Here is a 19,056-nt window from a genome sequence, read left to right as displayed (position 1 = left end):
GGGTAGCTACAGTGCTTATGCGGATCCTGCCGAGATGTTCAGAACCACTTCAACTATTTGTTCAGACTCCAGATAAGCAAAACCAATAATAGACTCGATCAGTTTTGGAAGTGGCTGCCCTTCCTCTGTCTTTGAACCCAGAGCACAAATCTCTCATTGCTCAAAAAAGCAGAACCTTCTTTTCCCTCGCACGCTCCTTTGCGCCTGCGTCGTACCAACGCACTCCTCTTCTGCTGCACGTACTAGTCTGAGGGCAGTCATGCATCCACGTGACTGTGCTTCTGCATGCTGGCTTCTGCACCAGGCAGAGAACAATGCTGCTTATTTTTTAAAACAATTTAAAATTCTTTATGTATTGATTTTAGAGAGAGGGAGAGAGAGAGAGAGAGAAACATCAATTTTTGCTGTTCCACTTATTTATGCATTTACTGGTTGATTCTTGTATGTACCCTGACCAGAGATTGAACCCGCAACTTGGTGTATCAGGATGATGCTCTAACCACCTAAGCTGCCTGGCTAGGCAGAGCAATCCTTTCTTTATCTGGGCATTGGTTCTCACACTTCAGTGTGTGTGACAGAGTGAATGGTGTGTCCCCCCAAAATGCAGTGTTAAAACCCTAATCCCTAATGTGATGAAATCAGGAGGTAGGGCCTTTATAGACTATTAGGTCTTGAGGGCAAAGCTCTCATCAGTGGGATTACTGGTCTCCTAGGAAGAGACCGGGGAGCTTGGCTCAGCTTCCTTCTTCTAAGCCCTGTGAGGACACGGCAAGACGACGACTGTCCGTGAACCAGGAAGCGGGCCCTCAGCAAATCTGCCCGCACCTTGATTCGGGATTTCCCAGATTCCAGAACTATGAGAAACCAATGTCGTTTCGGAGCCGCTCAGTCCATGGCGTTTTTGTCATAGCAGCCCAAACAGACTGAAACAGCACGCATCTGCCTGGACGGCTTGTCAAGGCGCAGACTGTCCACCCCTGCCCTGGAGTCTCTGACTCAGTGGGTCTGCGGTTTGCCCAGAGAATGTAATTCCCAGCCTGTCTCCAAGTGATGCTGCTGCTGACCTGGAGGCCGCACCGGGAGACCTGCCCTAGCCTGGCAGGTAGGGGCATGCCGGCGGAACCCACGTAGCTCAAATCCCAGCTCGGCCACTAGCCAGCTGTGCCCTTGTGCAAATCACTTCTCCATGTCTCCGTTTTCTCGACTGTAAAATGAGGATATTAATGGGATCCAGCTCTTAGGGTTATTATTCATATTTTATGGATTCATATACATAGAGAGCTTATATGTTGGTACCTAGAATGTAGTAAGTGCTCAATAAGTGTTTATAGATGACAAAATTAAATTATAATTGTTGTTACTGAGTATCGCGATGATGTTCCCAAAGCTGGTCACATCTCATAATCATTTTGGATGAAAGTGAGAATAGAGCCCTGCTTTACTGAAACCACCCTTTAACATACACATGTCAGAGAGGAAATTCAAGAAAAAGTAAATGTTATTTCAATTTACATTTTAACTTTCTCTCCTAAATACAAACTTTAAAAAAAAGAACTGTGTCCAGGAAGGAAATGTCAAATCCATGAAAATGAAATCTAGCTTATAGGAAACAAAATATTTAAAGTTGTTCTTGCTCATCAATTTGCTCATGTTTATATCATGTCTTGCTAGGCCTTGGTAAATAACTCCTTGTCGCAATATTTCCCTAAAGATTTATGCAGAAAATTTTATAAATTACTGGAAGACAATATGTCAATATTTATAGCTTCCACAAAGTACTCAATAAATGAAAACTTTAGATAATACAATTTGAAATGTATTACGAATCATTTATTTTAATTTGAAAACTGAAATATAGTATGCAATCCATTCTGGAAAAACAAAATAACTCTAAATTAATCTTTTAAAAACCTTCTAGACTTTATTTTCATTATCTGACTTAGTCCTACTGGTTTTTCTTTTCAGTAGCAATCTACATTTCTGATTTTATATTATCATTAGCAACGTCGATAAGTGAACTATACCACTGAATAAACAAAAGCTGTTCTGTTTGGTTTCCTCGGTCTTGTGGCCGTGACAACTAGGAGAGAGGCACCGTGAAAAGTACGGCTTCCTCAGCTTCTAGATGAGCTTGAGTAGATTCTGGGGCAGGGAACAAACATCCCCCCCGCCCAGTAACACAGACACAGGCAGGAAAGACAGGAGGGTAATCTACAATGGTAAGTCAGCTGTGAACACTTCTGCTTCTACGGCTCCCAGACCCAATGGTTTGACACTTTCCTAAAGTCAGTGCTTCCTCTTAGAAGCTGTCGATAAGTGAATAACATTTTAAGTGCAGAAACACGGCTTGTTAAAAGAATTTTGTAGTGAGTACTTTTATAATTTGAAAAAAAATTAGTTCTGTGAAAAGCTATCCTTTTCTGTGGTTGTTGTCAGAATATTATTTTAATTTATTCGATAAAACAGATTTCATTTAAAGCAGACTGTAATCTAGTTACCAAACAAAATGGCTTTCATCTTATGCATGCAGGCTTTTATACTAACTGTACTTTCATTGGAGGTGATTTTTCTGTTTTTATTTATTGATTTGAGAGAGAGAGAGGAGGGAGGAGGGGGAAGACAGAGAGAAACATCAATTTGTTCTTCCTCCTATCTATGCTGGTTGGCTCTTGTATGTGCCCCGACTGAGGATCAAACTCACAACCTTGGCATAAAGGGACAACGCTCTGACCAACTGAGCTATCCAAGTCAGGACCTGGCGATAATTTTTTTTAAGTTTCTTTCCCAAGAAACTGCGCATTCAGAATCCTTATCTGCATCTTGGCTTTGATTTCTTCTGTAGAATGAGGGGGATGTTTTGGGGGAGCTGGTGGGCTGGCTTAAATGATCTCTCAGATTGAATCTATAAATACATAAACCAAAATTAAAAATTTAAATACCTATTTTGAAAGAGTCTAGTACTAATTGCAAAGAACCCTGGGTTCTAACTCCACATCTTCTAGCGAAGCATGACTTGTGCAAATCACCTGCACCCGTGGGCCCCGGGTGCCTCGCTGGTGTAATGACAGAGGTATTGGATGGCTCCCCAAATCGTGCCAGCCCACAGCAAATGCCCCCTAGAAAGTGAAGTTCCACTTTCCTTTGAAAGTTTAAACCTAATAGGTCAGGGCACACTTTAGCATGCCCTGAATATAATGTCAAATATTCTGCTTATGTTTTAGTCTAGATGTAAGAAAGAATAAACCGCATACCAATAATTAAAGTTGTTTTCTTTCTACGAGATTGGGATATTATACGTTACTCAATAATCCCAGAGATAAAACTCAGCTTTAAACTCCTTGACTTCATCTCTTCACTCAGAGTGACATGGATCTCTGAGGCCTGTCCCTCCAAGCAAAGGGGAGGCAGACCCCTCTGTCCCCTCTGTCTCAGAGGTGGTGGCCTGCTCTGTGGCTCCTGTTACAGAACGTGGGCCCCAGGGGAGCCCTGTGGGTCACCGGGAGCAGGCCAATCTCAAGGCTGGAGACTATTGTTAGTAGCTTTTCCCATTTGCTATCTTTAATATTTTTACTTTCCAGTAGCTTGCCTCTCATATAGTGGCTGCCCTTAAGTGGTTTTTTAGGTTTTTTGGGGGGTTTGTTAGCAGATTTCATTGAAATTATATTTTACTTTTATTTTATACAGACACTGTATAATCTACATTGCAAGAGTCTCCACAACACTCAAAGATAGCTGTATTTTTGAAAGATGAAGGAAATCAGCCAACTAAGTTATGAGCCATAACCATTTCAGCGTTCACGAGGCTGAAGTTTAATCTGTTTACTTGCGCAGCCAGTACAGTTCCCCAGCCCTACACAAATATTCTCTGCTGGCTTTCTTCTAAAGGTAGAATATAAGAGTGACATGAGAACTTAGGTTGTCAGCTAACTATGCGACGACTTTTAGATTGCATGACGCGCCCAGGATGCCTGAATGTCCAGGTTTTCTTTCTCCAAAGGCAGCCAGCGCGCTGAGGAGAAAGCCCAGGTCCCAGCAGACACCGGTGTAGGGGAGGGTGAGGACAGAGGAGAGATGAAATGAGCACACGAAAGCATCCAGCACAAAGTCTCGTTCTGGACCGAACCTGAAGAACAAAGTGACTAATACATCCGAAATTCAAAGGCGAAGGAGGATTTTTCAAGAAGCGTCCCTACTGTGGGGCATCTGGAGAGAGTCCTGAGCATGCGGGACAGCCACTCCAAAGTGGTGCCCGGTGCCAGCTGCCTGGAAGGGAGCTGCGATGGAGAGAGGAAACCTGTGAAACGTTCGCATTTCACTTCACCCATGAACTCTCTCTGCTTGGCCTCTGGCATTGTCAGCAGAGCTTTGGGCAACTTAGCAAGGGTTCCGTGGGGAAGCTCTCTGGAGTGTAGTGTGGAAGAATCTCAGACTGTCCTCCAAAGATGGCTCACTCGAAGGGGACATGTGGCAGGAGAGGAGCAGATGAGTGATGTTCCAGAGGACTGATGCCACCCTCTTTCTGTGCCTCACTGGGAGGGAAAGCAACTGCAGATAATTGTCCCCTGCAACTGGATGTCCCCCTCTGCCCTTGGATCAGGGACAACAGGAACATAAGAAGGAGGAAATCTTTTGGTCATTCCAGAAAGAAGACTACATGACTCACGTGGGAAAGAATATGAGATTGTCATCTGAGTTTGACAGCCACACTTTATTTGAAGAGACAATGAAATAATGACATTTAAAATACAGCAGGAAAGAACATGTGAGGCAAGGATAGTATACCAAGTCACGCTGATTTTTGCCAATGAAGTCAAGGAAAAACTGTCATTTTCATGCAAAAGACAGAAAGATTGGGCCCACGAGCCTTTCTGGAAGAATCTAGCAGTGACTTGGTATAAGATATGATAAGGAGCACTAAATATGTATTTACTTGTAGAACTGAGACTAAACCCTGCCTCTAGGAAAGAATACAAGGTGTAATGACATATATACACTGTCAAGGAGATGGACAATTCTCAAAACCTGGGGGTGAAGGAGGAGAGAGATGATAAGGAGGTTATGATTATATTTATTAACTGGGATTACAGGGATCTGATTGTGAATGAGATGCTTAAAAAGAGAGAGGGCAGAAGGAAGAAAAAATAAGTTACTAGTTACTAGTTAGTTTCAGTATTTTTCACAGTGGAAAACCTACAGAACATCACCAAGTGGTGGAGTAGGAGTTTTTAAAAGATCTTAGGGTAAGAGGAAAACGTCAGAACAAGAGTAAGGATTTTGATATTTACCCTCAAAAACAGTACCCAAAAAAAGGTTGCTAATAAAAAGACCAAGGAGTAAAAAATCATTTTTATATAAAAGACCTGTATCTCTATTTATCTATAACAAAGCAATCACATAAATGGACCAAACATAACAATGCATATTACATGTAAATTATGTACTCCTATAACACAGATGTACAAATACATATAATGTACATTGTTATATAAAAGTGTAAAATGTTAAAATTTAATAAAAAGAGGAATAAGAATATACAACATGTATCTACTTATATTAGAAAGCCCAATGGAAGAATAAGCAATACTTGTTTAATGGTTTAAAAGGAGAGGGAAGAAATGAGTAGGGCTGAGAGGGTTGGAACCTTCATGCCCTTGAAGAAGCCATGTTCTGCGCATTTGTCTTGAAATCACATAAATCATACATTAAATAATCATATAAGAAAAACACATATTTTTAAATTCTAAAACATAGAAAATATAATGAAACAAATGAATCTAAATGTGTACCATTGGCTTAGTGGCATATCAACCACACAAAGGAATGATTCCAAGTGACTTTAAAACACTCTAGTGTTTTACTTACTCTAGTAAAATAAGGGGAAAAATCGAAAAGAAACAAACACTCCAGCAGAATCTCTACTAGAAACTACACTAAAGAAAAAAGAACCACAAAAAAGATTTTTTTCAATTTTGGGGTGCCACGTTTTCAGAGCTATGTCGACTAGGCATATCCCAAGTTTGCTGAGCACCTGTACTTGTGAAATAAAGCAGATGAGTAAGGATGGACTAGTCCATCACTTCCAGTGTTCCTGAGAACTGGACTCTTAACATGAGGGGAAAGGGGTACAGATGTCAGGTCAAATTCATCCCAAACTTAATGGAAAGTAGCAGTGTGGACTCTTGTCAGATTGTATCTGAAAGTGCGCATGCACACCGGAGTGGAGACTGGCTGCAGAGGGGGATTCTGGGAGGGCGAGGCTCCCATTTTACTTAAAGTTTGAGTCTGTGCTTCTTACATATTTCAAATATTACATTGTCCTGCCATTTTAACATGCAAATTTTGGAAGTGGTCAAAAAAGTGTTTTCTAAGTCCGTAACAACACACTCGATGATATTTTAGGAGTCGCTAAACTCCTACTTTCCCAAATGCCTTTATACTGCTCTCTAAAGGTCTCCCAAGTTTCTAGCACCCCCGAGGAGAAAAAACATTTGACTTAGTTTTCAAGTATTCATGATAGATTAGAAGACGGACAAAAATAACACAGATATTTGAAATCTGCAGAGACCCTTTAAAAAGTATGCATCTCCAAGTCATCACTTGTCATCCTATTCAGTCCTCTTCCTTCTGGCTGGACCTACCGGTACCAAAAGACCCTTAGTCTGTCTCAACCATCCCTGTAAAGACAGGAAGGATGCCGTGTTGGCAGACATCCGACCCCACCAGCTTCATCAACTCGCATCACTGCCTCAGAGTAAAATTCTAAGTGTCTTTGTTTCAACCCAGAAGGAGGAAGAACCATCCTAAGGAGGTAAAATTTCCGGGTAGGCATTTCCCTGGCTGCCAACATTTCCATGGCCCTTTAAAGCTCTAAGCCAGGGGTCAGCACAGGTTTTCTGTCAAGCCCAGCAAGTAAATGTGTCACACTTTGCAGGCCTCGGGGTCTGGTCAGGTACACGCAGCTCTGTCTTGGCAGCAGGAAGGCAGCTATGTACAACATGTAAAATGAAGACTGCAGCTGTGCTTTTGTAAGTCTTTATAGACAATAAAATTTAACTTCGTACTATTTTTGTACATCACCTCTTCTTTTATAATGATTTTCTTAATAATTTTATAACTTCCTCAGCCATTTATAAATGTAAAGACCAGCCTTAGCTCATGGGCTGCAGCAAACAGGTGGCAAGAGGTGGTGGACTAGCCTGTGCTCTAAGCCATGTGCCTGCTCAGAGGTGGGCCCCATGACCCCTCTCTGCTCCTAAAACCTTGCTTCCTCAGACATTCTGCAGCCGCTGAGAGCTGTGTAAGGACCAAACACTTCTTACTTTCTAGCACACTAAATCATTACGAAAGACCTAAAAACTATCCATAAACTGTGAACCTCGTTAGCAAATCTGCCAAAAATGCTTGCTGTTTCGTGGCCTGATGTAGATAAAACTTCCATAATTTCCCAGAATATTAGATTTGCAACTTTCTTTCTTAAAGTCCCCTTCCTCATCTAAACTAATAGAGCGTTTCTGAGCTTGGAGCATAAAGGCCTGATTCCCACTGGGCGTGCGTCCAAATGTCCTGTGTCTGAAAGTTCCATTCAGTGCCAGCACGGTCTAAACATATTTTGTAGAGACTCTCAGTATGAATTCTGAACCAATATGGTGAGATAAGCCTATGTATTTAATTCTCCGCCTCACTGATACGATTGAGAAAACAAGAGGAACTCAGGAACTTTGGGCGAGTGCCAACTGCTTATTTGGATATGTTAGCCCAAACAGGAAGGGAGTGGGGGAAGCATCAACCAGCCTGTCAGTCATCAGTGGACAAGGAGCAGGGGCACCTGGGGAGGGAAGAGAGGAAAAGGCCTCTGCCAGGGCTTCCCTGAGCCCCACCTTACAGCAGTGGGGGTTAATGATAAAGGCAGACCTTGGAGCAGGGGAGAGAGAGAAGGCTCACACCCTGCCGGAGGCTGGGAGGAAGGAGCCCTAAAGCGGTACTCTCGCCAGGACGTGTTGTCTCAGGTACCCAGGAGGGTGTGAGGCCCTAACTATGACCCCCTCTGCAGGAGGGCCCTGAAGTTGCTTTGCTGGGTGTGGGGAGAGAGCAGATGATTTCTGGCTACAGTCAGAGAGAGCGACTTAGTCAATGCAAAGTTAAAACTCCCTTTCCAAGGAAGGCTATGTCCTTCCACCCATGGCAACTCCCTAAATCAAACAGAATAATCAGAACAATCATATTTCCACAGTGGCAAAGTTAAAATTTTCAATTATTACCTCCTCTTTGGTCTGTACCTAACAGAGGTTTCACAAGGATCCACATGCTTTTATTTAAAATTAATCTCAGCTTCAAACATTATACCAATAACATCCCATTCTATAGACGAGCTAGAGAAAAATACTCGGACATTACGAAGCCCTCAGCAATCCAAAAGAAGAAGACTAATTTTAAAAAGCAGAACAAGTGATCTCTTTTGAAACAGACTTATTGCAGGAAATAGGGAGAATGTTATAAGCCCATAATTTATATTTTCAGGTTTTCAGTGGATTTAAAAAGACCCTGTGTTGTTAAAGCAGAGACTAGTAGTCACAAAAGGAAAGAGTCTGGAAATGTAAAAGTATAGTTGGAAACGACAAAATCACAATTACCGCATTTTAAGAGAACTCAGCAAATAGAATGCTGGATGCTGCAGAAAACAAAATCAGCACATTAGAAGACTCTTACAAGACATCTCTCAAAATCAGTAAAAAGTTAAAGAGGTAGAAAGTGTTAAAGAATAAGTAAGGAATAAAGGAATAGATTTAGGAGATGTAACATATGTACAATTGGAGTTGCATAAGGTCTGAATAGACAGGACCGATTAGAAGCAAGTTCGAAGGAGGAGGAAGAGGAAGAAAAGGAAGACAATTTTCATGAGCTCAATAATGACTTGAGTTTTCAATTCAAAGGGCTTGATTATGTTGTAAATACTAATGAGAATCATTTACAACTAAATAAATACTGGTAAAAAGTGCTGAGTTTCAAAGATAACCTTTTAAAAGCATTTTATCCAGACCAAAAAAAAATGTAACTTTCCAACAATGGAGAGACAATGAGTTTGGCATCAGCTTTTATTGCATGATGCTTGTAGGGTGGATAGCAAAGGAAGCTGAAAGAGTCCCAAGGAAAAAGACACTGGCACTGCCCTGTTCAAACGCAATTACAACAGTCCCTCTTGGGCATACAAGGCTCATAAAGAAAATGGCCCCATAGCCTTCCTCAACCAAGGTCTCCACAGTTGGACTCCACAATGAGGCAGAATAAAAAACAGAAAAGAAGGGGGTCTTGGAAGCCAAGAGAAAGGAGGGAGGGAATGGACAACTGTGTCAAACCCTGCTGATATGTCAGGTAAGATGGGGACTGAGAACTAACCAGTGGATCTAGCAATGGGGAGGCTGCAGTGACCTGGACACGGGTGGACTGGTGAGGAGTGGGGATGAACGTCTGAGAGGCAGGGCAGAAGAGATAAAGGAAAGAGAGGAATTGGAGAAGAGAACACTCACAACTCTGTTTAAGGAGCTTTCCTACAAGAAGGAGCAAAAACTGGGAGAGTCAGTAACTCAAAAGACAGAATCAATAGAAGGATGTTTTTCCTTGGTCAAATAAACAAATAAAATTGCAACAGACTCATAGAGACAGAGACCAGATGGGTCACTGCCAGAGAGGAGGGTGTCTGGGGGCTGGGTGAAAGAGGTGAGGGGTTGGGAAGTGCAGACTGACAATCACAAAATAGTCCTGGGGATGCAAAGTAGAGCCCAGAGCGTATAACTATGTATGGTTAGAGCTGGGGGCTGGGCGGGTACCAGAAGTATTAGAAGGAATGCTTGTATACAATTGTCTAATTACTATGCTATATACCTAAAACCAACACAAAGTAACACTAAAAATATTTAAAAGAAAGAAAGCAATCTCAGAATATCTGCTAATAGGAGAGCGATCATATTGCTGTAGTCACAGATCATTTTTAAGATTAAGAAGCCAATCAAAGAAAGTGAACATTTTATAAGTTTAGCAGTGTAAGAGTAGACAAAGTAGAATTAAGACAAAAAGCATCAAGTGGGATATAAGTTAAATACATATATTTGATAAACGATGAAACAAACTAAGAATGTGAAGAAGAATTCCCCAAAAGAATACTGCATCCAGATGAATGTATGGAGAAGATGGTAAAATCTTCAGGTAGAGGATCACATCTTTGCTATTAAACTGATCCAGACAACAAAATGAAGAAAAATATTTTAGTTCATCTGAACAAACTGGCAGAAATCAGATGCCAAAAACTAACAGAGAAGGCAAGTCGAGTCTCTGTTATGAAGATCATTACAAAAAGCCTAAAATAAAATGAGTAAATTAGTGGGGGAGGAGGAGTGCGGAGAAAACACAGACAACTATAATTGAACAATAATCAAATAACTGAAATTTAAAAATGAGTAAATTAAGGCTAGCAACGTGTTATGGAAAAACAGATACAGATCAGGCAGGCTTTACTCCAGGAATACAAGGATGGCTCAACACAGTAAGACTATAATTAGTAATATGGTTATTTAAAAGTACAAAAGATTAAAATGGTCTCATTGGATATTAAAAGAGCATTTAATATAAATTCAAGTAACATTCAAGATAACAAAAAACTCTTAATTTAGACAGAGAGGGGTATTACCTCAATATGATAAAGATACCCATCTAGAATCAAGAGCCCATGGAAACCATATATTATGATAAAACCCTGGAGGCATTGCTAAATACGTCCAAAACAAGAGCAAATGCTATCATCATTACTTTTCAGTAGTGTCCTGGAAATTTTAGTCCATGTAATAAAACAAGAAAAAGATATTTTTAAAAGCATAACTCAACAGGCTAAAATAAAAAATCCTTTAAAGTAGATTTTTTTAAGTTCAGTAAAATGGCAGGATGCCAAAGACATATATGAATCAATAGCTTTTCACAGACTAAACTGGGTAGATTCCTAATTAAAAATTCCATTTTCAAAAGCAAATCCTCTCCATTCTCCCTGCCAAAAAGCCCTCTTAGTACAGTGCCATCCAATAGAAAGGTAAGGGGAGCCACATATAATTTTAAATAGTCTAGTTGCCACATTTTTTTAAAGGTGAAATTAACTTTATATATTTTGTTTAACCTAATATATGTCCAAAATATTATTAGTTCAACACCTAATCAATATTTTTAAACAATTATTGAGATATTTTTGTTCTTTTTTTCATACAAAGCCTTCAAAATCAGGGGCGTTTGTGTGTGAACACAGCACACCTCAACACCGAGCGGGCACATTTCAAGTCCTCACTAGCCGCTAATGACCTGTGGCTATTGGCTTGGCCCGTGTAGCTCTAACAGACCTCGCTTTGTGCCTAAGAAAGTATGTGCGGGACCTATACACATGAAAATTCCAAAACTTCTAGAGAACTTAGGAAGCGATTTCAGTAAAAAGACAAATAAATATATGCAGATTTCTAGAAGGAAATCTCAATACTGTGAAGATCCCCCACCCCCAGATTACTATATAAATTCAAAACAAGACCAATCAAAATTCCAGTACTATTCTTTCTACTTTGGTGAAAGACTTCCTTTTACAAACAAGGAAGAGGCTGACCCTGAAGAGCAAGGCCACACACGGAGCAGGTGAGACATTCAAGGTCCAAACGGAACCTAGTCAGGTAAGAGCAGAGAGCCATTGTGCCTTTTTGGGTACCCAAAGCTTGTGCGGTTGCAAAACTCCAAGGGATGAATTCGGAGGTGGAAGGCAAGCCTCCTTTAAGGCATTTTTGTTTGGGTGTCCCATGGTAGTTGTAAATCTGGACCTGGAAACTGGAAATCACTGGGGTCACATACTTTGAACATCATATTCAATTAGGTTAGAAAAGTGCCAATTCTGTCATCATGTCGTAAAAAAGTGTGCTCTTCCCTCAGCTCCCTTCTAAAGAAGACTGCCCTGTATTGTTACAGATGCGGCTGCTTTCAATCAGCTACAAGGAGCAATTCAATTACCAGATGGTTTAGTGCAGTAACTGACTCCAGACTAATTTAATTTCTTTAGGTCTCTAAAGATCAATTGATCTGATTTGTCCCATCCCCAAAGGCTGTTTAGGAAAAATTCAGACTTCAATATCTGGGAATGAAATCCCAAACCTTGGCCGATTTCACACTACTTGGGTCTCGTTGCGGACATTCAGCTCGGACGTAAGATGCTCTCCCAGCCCTCCAACCATGGGAAGCCACTTGGCATGGTGTGTGTGCGCATGGCCCCTGAAATCAGGATGCTCCTTCACTGAGTGGGAGTGTGCCGCAGGCATCGTCCCATCTGTCATTCTAAATGGGCAGTCGGCCCGGGCACTCCTGTCTCGGGAGCATGTGGGCAGCCATGGGGCTAGTCTTGCTCCTGGTGTAGTTTAGGAAGACTCTTAGGAGTAGACTTGGATGGGGCAGAAACTAGGCTCATCTCCTAACAAGAGGAGCCTGCATTTATAAGCGCCTTTCATGAATGCCATCTTCCTTGGTTCTCATAATAAACCTGTGGAGTGAGCAGGGATATTGTCTCTATTTTCTAGATGCGGACCATGGACTCAGAGGTTCAATGACTTCTCCAGGATCCCTCTGCCAGTAAAAGGCAGAGCTGGGGCTCAAACCCTTGACTGTGTCTCCCAATAGAACACACGCACCCTTAAGCTGAGAGAGAAGGTATGACGTCCACTATGAAAGCACACCCCACGGCCCCTGCTGAGCCACTGTCTTCATTCTTGCTCGACACCTGGCTAAGACTGAGGAGGGTTCGCTGCTTATAATCCCATCTGTACCATAAGCCCAGTCTGAAGCGGAGCCTCTGGCACTCCAGAAATAGCTGGAAAAGGTCATGCCTCTCGAGAGCAGACTTTGTACATAGACTCATTCGTTACTCACACTGCTGATACCACATTCTCACCGGGCTGGGTCTCAAGGCCGATTTGCCCGCCTGTGACCCAGGGAACGAGAGAGCTGCCCACTTGCCCTTTCTGCTTTTGTGACGGATCTTCAACCACGAGCTCATTTCTTCCCCTAATCTGAACATCTCCCAACCCCTCATGAGGCTTTCCCACCACGGAATCTTTTTTTCTACTCAAGTCCCACAGTTCCTGCCCAACTTTCAGCTTTTCCCGCTGGCTTCTCTGCCTCCCCACTGAGCCTCTCCATATCTGCTCCCCCAAATGAAAGCCACCCCACTATGTACTGCCATGTGGGAAGGCTGAGGGAAGGATCAGACAGGTGTTGCTAAAACATGTAATTTTTTAAAAACTTGAGCTACCAAGGCAAGTTGGGAAGAAGTATCCACATGCAAGCTAACGAAGAGTGTGGCAAAGTGTAGCGGTTGGTAGGAAAGTCACATAAAGATCTGGAGGTAAGATCAGACAGAGGGCTGGTGTTGGTACCCCTCCCACCCATAAAGACTTCAGGCCACATAAAAGAATAAACACAGAAGATGGATAAGGTCTGAGGATCTAATGTATATCAGGGTGATTAGAGTTGATAATACTATTGCATAACTGAAATTGGCTAACAGAGTAGAACTGAACTGTTCTCCTACATACTAAAAGAAAATCTAGTAAGTTACATAGTATGTGTAAGAGATGCAAATAATCATGTTAAAAAAATACCTCATCTCTGAAACACATACTTTTTGACACTCCTGTTAGGCAAACCATGGATCCCAACATAGTCAGGACTGAACACAGAGATGGCTTCACATTTAACCATTCAAATTAAGTTAAACGTGGGGTAAGTTCCAGGCACAGGATTGTCACTCGTCCACTTAAAGGTCCTGAGGTCTGACATCTCTCCTATTAAGTAGAAGCAGTCCAAGCTATTGGTCAAGTATGTGCCTTGAATTAAATTACATCGCCCTTTATTTCAAAACTCCGAACTGCCTTTGTACTCTTCACGTTAGCAAGTCCCTCCAGTTCAGAGGCAGAAGCTATCAAGATGCCATTTCTCTGCAGATTGCCACTCAAGACGTACAGCTTAATATCATCAAGAGGACTGAGTCTCTGATAACAAAGGAGCCCTACTTTTTACAGTTGAATAAATGTCCTGGCCAAAGGAGCCACTTCACTCAGACACTGAGCACAGAACAGACCCGGCTGCAGCAGCTGTCAGAACTGAAGCACTTGTGTATCTACAGGGTTCATAACGAGAAGGGGAGGGGCAGCGACATGGAGATTATAGACAGTGAGGGTACAGTTCTTTGGCGTTGAAAGGGGTGTGTTCTTACAAACTCGCTCTTCTCTTTATCTTATCTGGACAAAGAAAGTAAACAGAAAATTCTCATTACCTCTCAATGTCAGTAAGCCTGGAGGAGTCTCGAAATCCTTTGGCAAAGGGGTTGCTGTCTATTTTCAGCTTGGTTATCTGGAAGGGGAAGAATGCGTAACACAACAATTATCATTTCTGAGGTTCAGGAAATAAAATCAGAAATAAAGAGTGTGTTCATTTTCCATTGTGGCACCCCAAGAATACCCAGTGTCTCTCATGATCGTGAGAAAGGTCAAACTTGCTAGAGTGTTCACAGGAAGGGTGGACGGGATGGGGTGGGATGTTGGGGAAGGCCCCAGAGAGAAGGAGGTATCTGAGAACAGGCTGGAGGTCCGTGGATAGAGACAGTCAGGGCTGGGGGCCTTTCATGAACAGCGTGGCTGCCGTGTGAAGTGTTTCAGAGAACCAGGGCAATGCTGGGGCTCCACCGGGGAGTGGGGGAGCTGTCCAGAGGGCCAGAGTCGGTGGAGAATGGGGCATAAAACCAAGAACGTTGCCTCATGCTGACTTGGCAACATCATTTGTTAATATCGCAGGCACATATAGACACCATCATGGTTAAAAAAAGATTAAATGGCCAATAATAGCTTCATGTTCAATGCTATCTTGAGATACATGACATAAATATAGGCTATAGAGCTTTCAGAATATAATTGTACCCCAGTATGCCCTTCCATCTTACTGAATTAGACTCAGATGAGTCGGCCTTTTGCTATCCACCCCTGCAATGTTATTTACAGACTCTATAGTCACGTGGAAAAAAATTACTTGCTAATAAGAATCATGGTCTGAAGTATTATCTATGCTATGCTAGCCATGGTCCCCACATTATTAATATTAATGGGAAAAGATCTATTAAGTCACATGTACTGCATCTCCAAGAATAATAAATCAGGCAACGAAGCAAAAACAAAGAAATAAATAAAGGAAACACCAGTGAAAACACACTTGGCTGGTAAAATTCTGAGTGTTGAACTGAGAGGGACCTAGGAGAACTGACAAAAAGAACCACAGACCCCTTTGGAGAGAGTAAATCCTACTCTGAGAGCCCACGCTCACATCATTAAGAGAGCCCAGGTCACTCTTTCCCAGTCTTAACCTGGGAAAGAAGTGGCAGGTGGAGGTGTGTCCCTCTTTCCAAGTGAGGAGCGCACATGAGCAGAACAGTCTGACGTGCTGTTTCACCGCAAGCGGCTCTTCCTCGGATCTCATTGGATCTACTATTCACTTCAAGCCATTAACACCTAAAGAATGGCTTTTGTTAACACAAAAGAAAGGTGTTTTTTTCCTCTTTCAAGTTTTCCCCATGTCAGCTAACCAATGTACACGCTGCAAAGAAGCTACTTACCTCACCTACAGCAGAAATTCCCACACTATCTGGACCAGAGAGCCTGCATTTCTCTGCCATGACCACTGGTGAGTAACAAGGTTGATGCTTTGATAATATTAATTTTGAGGGCACCTGATAACACCTGAGAAGTGCTCAATGTTTGGCCCATGAACATTCATTCTAGACCAGCCAAAAAGAAATTTGCTACTTTTCTTTTCAGCTCAGTTAATGGAAAATGGAACACAGGGAAGGAACTAAAATAGATAAATCAGAAATCTGTTCTTAATGGATAGCAACAGCCACTGGGCAGATGCATAAAAGGAACAGATGGGGACCCTTGAGGTGGCCTCTAAAGTGTGACCATCAGGAGTTTGTAGAGAGCCTTCCCTCACACGCAGCCACAGAGCCCAGAGGGGTGGAGGTCTGTGTGAACCACTCTCTCAGAGCAGGATTTACTTCTGAAGGTCAATTTTCGAGGAGAAAAGTGTTATTTGTTTGAAATAAATTTAAAAACATTCTAAAGCCCGAGCAACCATTATGTTCCAAGATTATTAACACCACCAAGACTTTCAGTTCAAAGACGGGAGCTGTGTATCCTTCTCCTGGATCATTATAAGGTAAAATATGTCCCTGAAGTGCTTTATAGTTCAGGAAACAGCTTTTGCCACAACTCAGGGACAGAGAGTTAAGAGAGACTGGTTACTTATCACACCCTCTGGGAATGTTGGGTGGGACAAAAATAAGGAACACACGGTCCCTGCCCTAATGGGACTTCAGATCACATGGAGCAGGCAGAGGGACACACGGCTGGCCAGAACTGAGGTGACGTGGGTTCCAGGGAAGAGGGTGGCATCACACCCCTGGCAGTGGTCCAGATGTTCTGGGTGAGCCGAACCCAGACGGAAATCTCAAACTGAAGCTGCGAGATGAAGCGATCAAGCTAGGGCTTCTTTTAAGCTCAATTACTTACCACAAGCTCATTTGTAAAGTTACAAAGTAAATGGATTTACCAATGAATAACATTTTCTGCAGGCAACGGCAGAAAATAAATGCATCTGCTGTTAAAACTGAGGACTCTGCAGTCAGAAAAAGACAAATGCCATACAATTTCACTTTTACGTGGAATCTAAAGAACAAACTAAACAAAAATATTGAAATAGACTCATAGACACAGAGAGAAAACTGGTGGTAGCCGGGTGGGGGGCTGGAGCACTGGGTAGAAGAGGTGAAAGGACCATGAGGTACAGACTGGTGGTTACAAAACAGTCACAGGAAAGAGAGTGAAGCATAGGGAATATAGGCAATGATATTGTAATCACAGTGGCCGGTGCCAGCTGGGGCCTGGAAGTGCGGAGGGAGAACACTATGTAGAGTATAGGACTGTCTCACCACTGAACTGTATACCCCCAACCGATACATCACAGAATAAAATACAAATAAAGAAAAACCAAGGACTTTGAAAGAAGTGCTTTTCCATCATCCCTCTAAAATGTGAACCGGGTTAAGCTTTGTTGGAGTGGAGATACAAACTCAAAGGATGAAAAGTATTATCTCTCTGTGATAATTGAAGAACGACTTCTGACCTACTTTGTCTCTGGAAAGAAATTGTGGAAACTGCAGTTGTTGCTTGTAGAGCTGTCGTGGAGGATAAACACCCCCACAGCGTGGGGTCCATCTGCCATCACCACACCTCACTGCCTTCACTTTGAATTAGGAGGCGATTTAAATTCAACATCTGTTTTCCGATTTCGTTGGAATTTTCTTTCATCATGAAATTTTCTGCTTCCTCTATCTTAAACACCTCCTTCATAAGCCCCCGGAATAGCCATGGTAAAGAAACCTTTACCAGAAAAAAGGTAAAGAACCTTTTTTCTTTACATTTTGATATGACTTCCAACTACAGGAAAGTTTGGAGATGAGTACCAGCTGAGCTCCTACACCTGACGTATCAGTGGGCTGCAGCGACGATTTAACCTGAGTGCACTACTAATAAAAGGAGCGCAAGAAAACAGCCAGGTATCCACAGTCTCTATGGCCCGTTTATCTAATTCCAGGGAAAACAATTGCTTTTGGAAGTTGGAGGAAAAAAGCTGAATGGAGCTCTTATTACTGAAATGCTGTGGCGGCCTGGATTAACCTCCAACCTCGAACAGGTTTCATGGAGCACAGACGGGCAGCAGAGGGACCACGGGTTAAAGTCCTCAGTGAGCCTAGGGTGCCCCTGCACTATCACTAGGCTTGGAATCCACTGCAGTGCTAACAACGATCACCCGGAAGCACTGGTTGGTTGAACTCTGCTTCTGGAGAAAGCAGTCAGAACCATGACTCCGTCTTCCCTCTAGTTACAGACCGAATGAAACTCTGCTTCGACCTACAGGAAAAGCATTGTCATTCGAACTTCAGATAAATCTTAAGATTTCAAACTTAGGATAAAATAATTTTTAGCAAAATGTTAATATTCTAGATAATCATGCCTTTTTAAAGGTGAGGCATTATATTTTATTTTCCCATGGATATTTAAGTAAAAACCAGTGGTTACACAGAAATTCATTTCTGAAGGTACCGTCTGACCTCCCATTAAGACAAGGGAAGGTGCCGCACACTTGAGAACTGATGAGAGAAGGGATTTCAGTCACACACAGTGATTCAGCTGGACCACACTTTGTCCTTGACATAGAATACCAGCCTCTTGTGACACCGTTAAACAATGTCACCCTCGTCAAAGGCAAGGACCCCAAAACAGTCAAACACCAAACATAACATGCATAGTCTTGATCACCCAAACCACAGGTGTGGTTCAGAATTCAAAACTGCATTTTAAGGGCAGCAGGTCTTTCATTGGACAAGGAAAAAAAGCACTACTAGGTAAGGACAGCACTTTGCGCAGAGGAAACTCTGTCGTTTAGTGCCTGTCCACACACATGCACATCGCTAACTCAGGCCAAAACACGCCCATTATTTCATGCATTGAATTAACAACGTAGAACACAATGCAGGTCCTAACCTAAAAATGCACCCTTTCAGCATCTCCTTTATCTGTAGATGAATGTGCGCATGACTGCAAGGCAGCTGTGCCAGAGAGAAGGGGACCTTCCCAGTGGTTGACATTCCACATGACATCACTGGTCTCCGAGTACAGCGGGGGCTCCCAGCTGCAAGGTGAAATTGGCCCTCCGAGACCATCTCTCCAATTATCAGGAAAAGATCTGTCCGAAGGCATTTAAAAATGAAACCTGACCTACACTTCAACTCTACAGCAGTGGTCTGCCTGCTCCCAAACCAGGTATGACCTTTAAGTCTTAAATTATAAAATAGTTTGTTGAAAGCATAACGTATTTAGCTTTTATCTAATAAGGTAGACAAATGCAATCATTTCCTTGCCAAAACCAGAGGAAAAAATAGTAAAA

The 19,056-nt window shown here is 42.3% G+C and overlaps 1 protein-coding gene across 1 annotated transcript in view; it reads right to left on the bottom strand.

Moving 5' to 3' along the window:
* Positions 1-19,056, bottom strand: part of TBX20 (T-box transcription factor 20) — a 44,300-nt gene that overhangs the window by 9,181 nt on the left and 16,063 nt on the right. Inside the window, exon 6 of the mRNA XM_037126605.2 lies at positions 14,339-14,415. Coding sequence (XP_036982500.1) covers positions 14,339-14,415 — 77 coding nt within the window. The remainder of the gene's footprint in view (positions 1-14,338; positions 14,416-19,056) is intronic.

This window comes from Artibeus jamaicensis, unplaced genomic scaffold (genome assembly GCF_021234435.1).
Source record: "Artibeus jamaicensis isolate MK-2021 breed Jamaican fruit bat unplaced genomic scaffold, CSHL_Jam_final contig_1016, whole genome shotgun sequence".
Classification (NCBI taxonomy): domain Eukaryota; kingdom Metazoa; phylum Chordata; class Mammalia; order Chiroptera; family Phyllostomidae; genus Artibeus; species Artibeus jamaicensis.
Note: the sequence above shows the minus strand (reverse complement) of the source record. Positions and strands in the feature narration are given on the sequence as shown.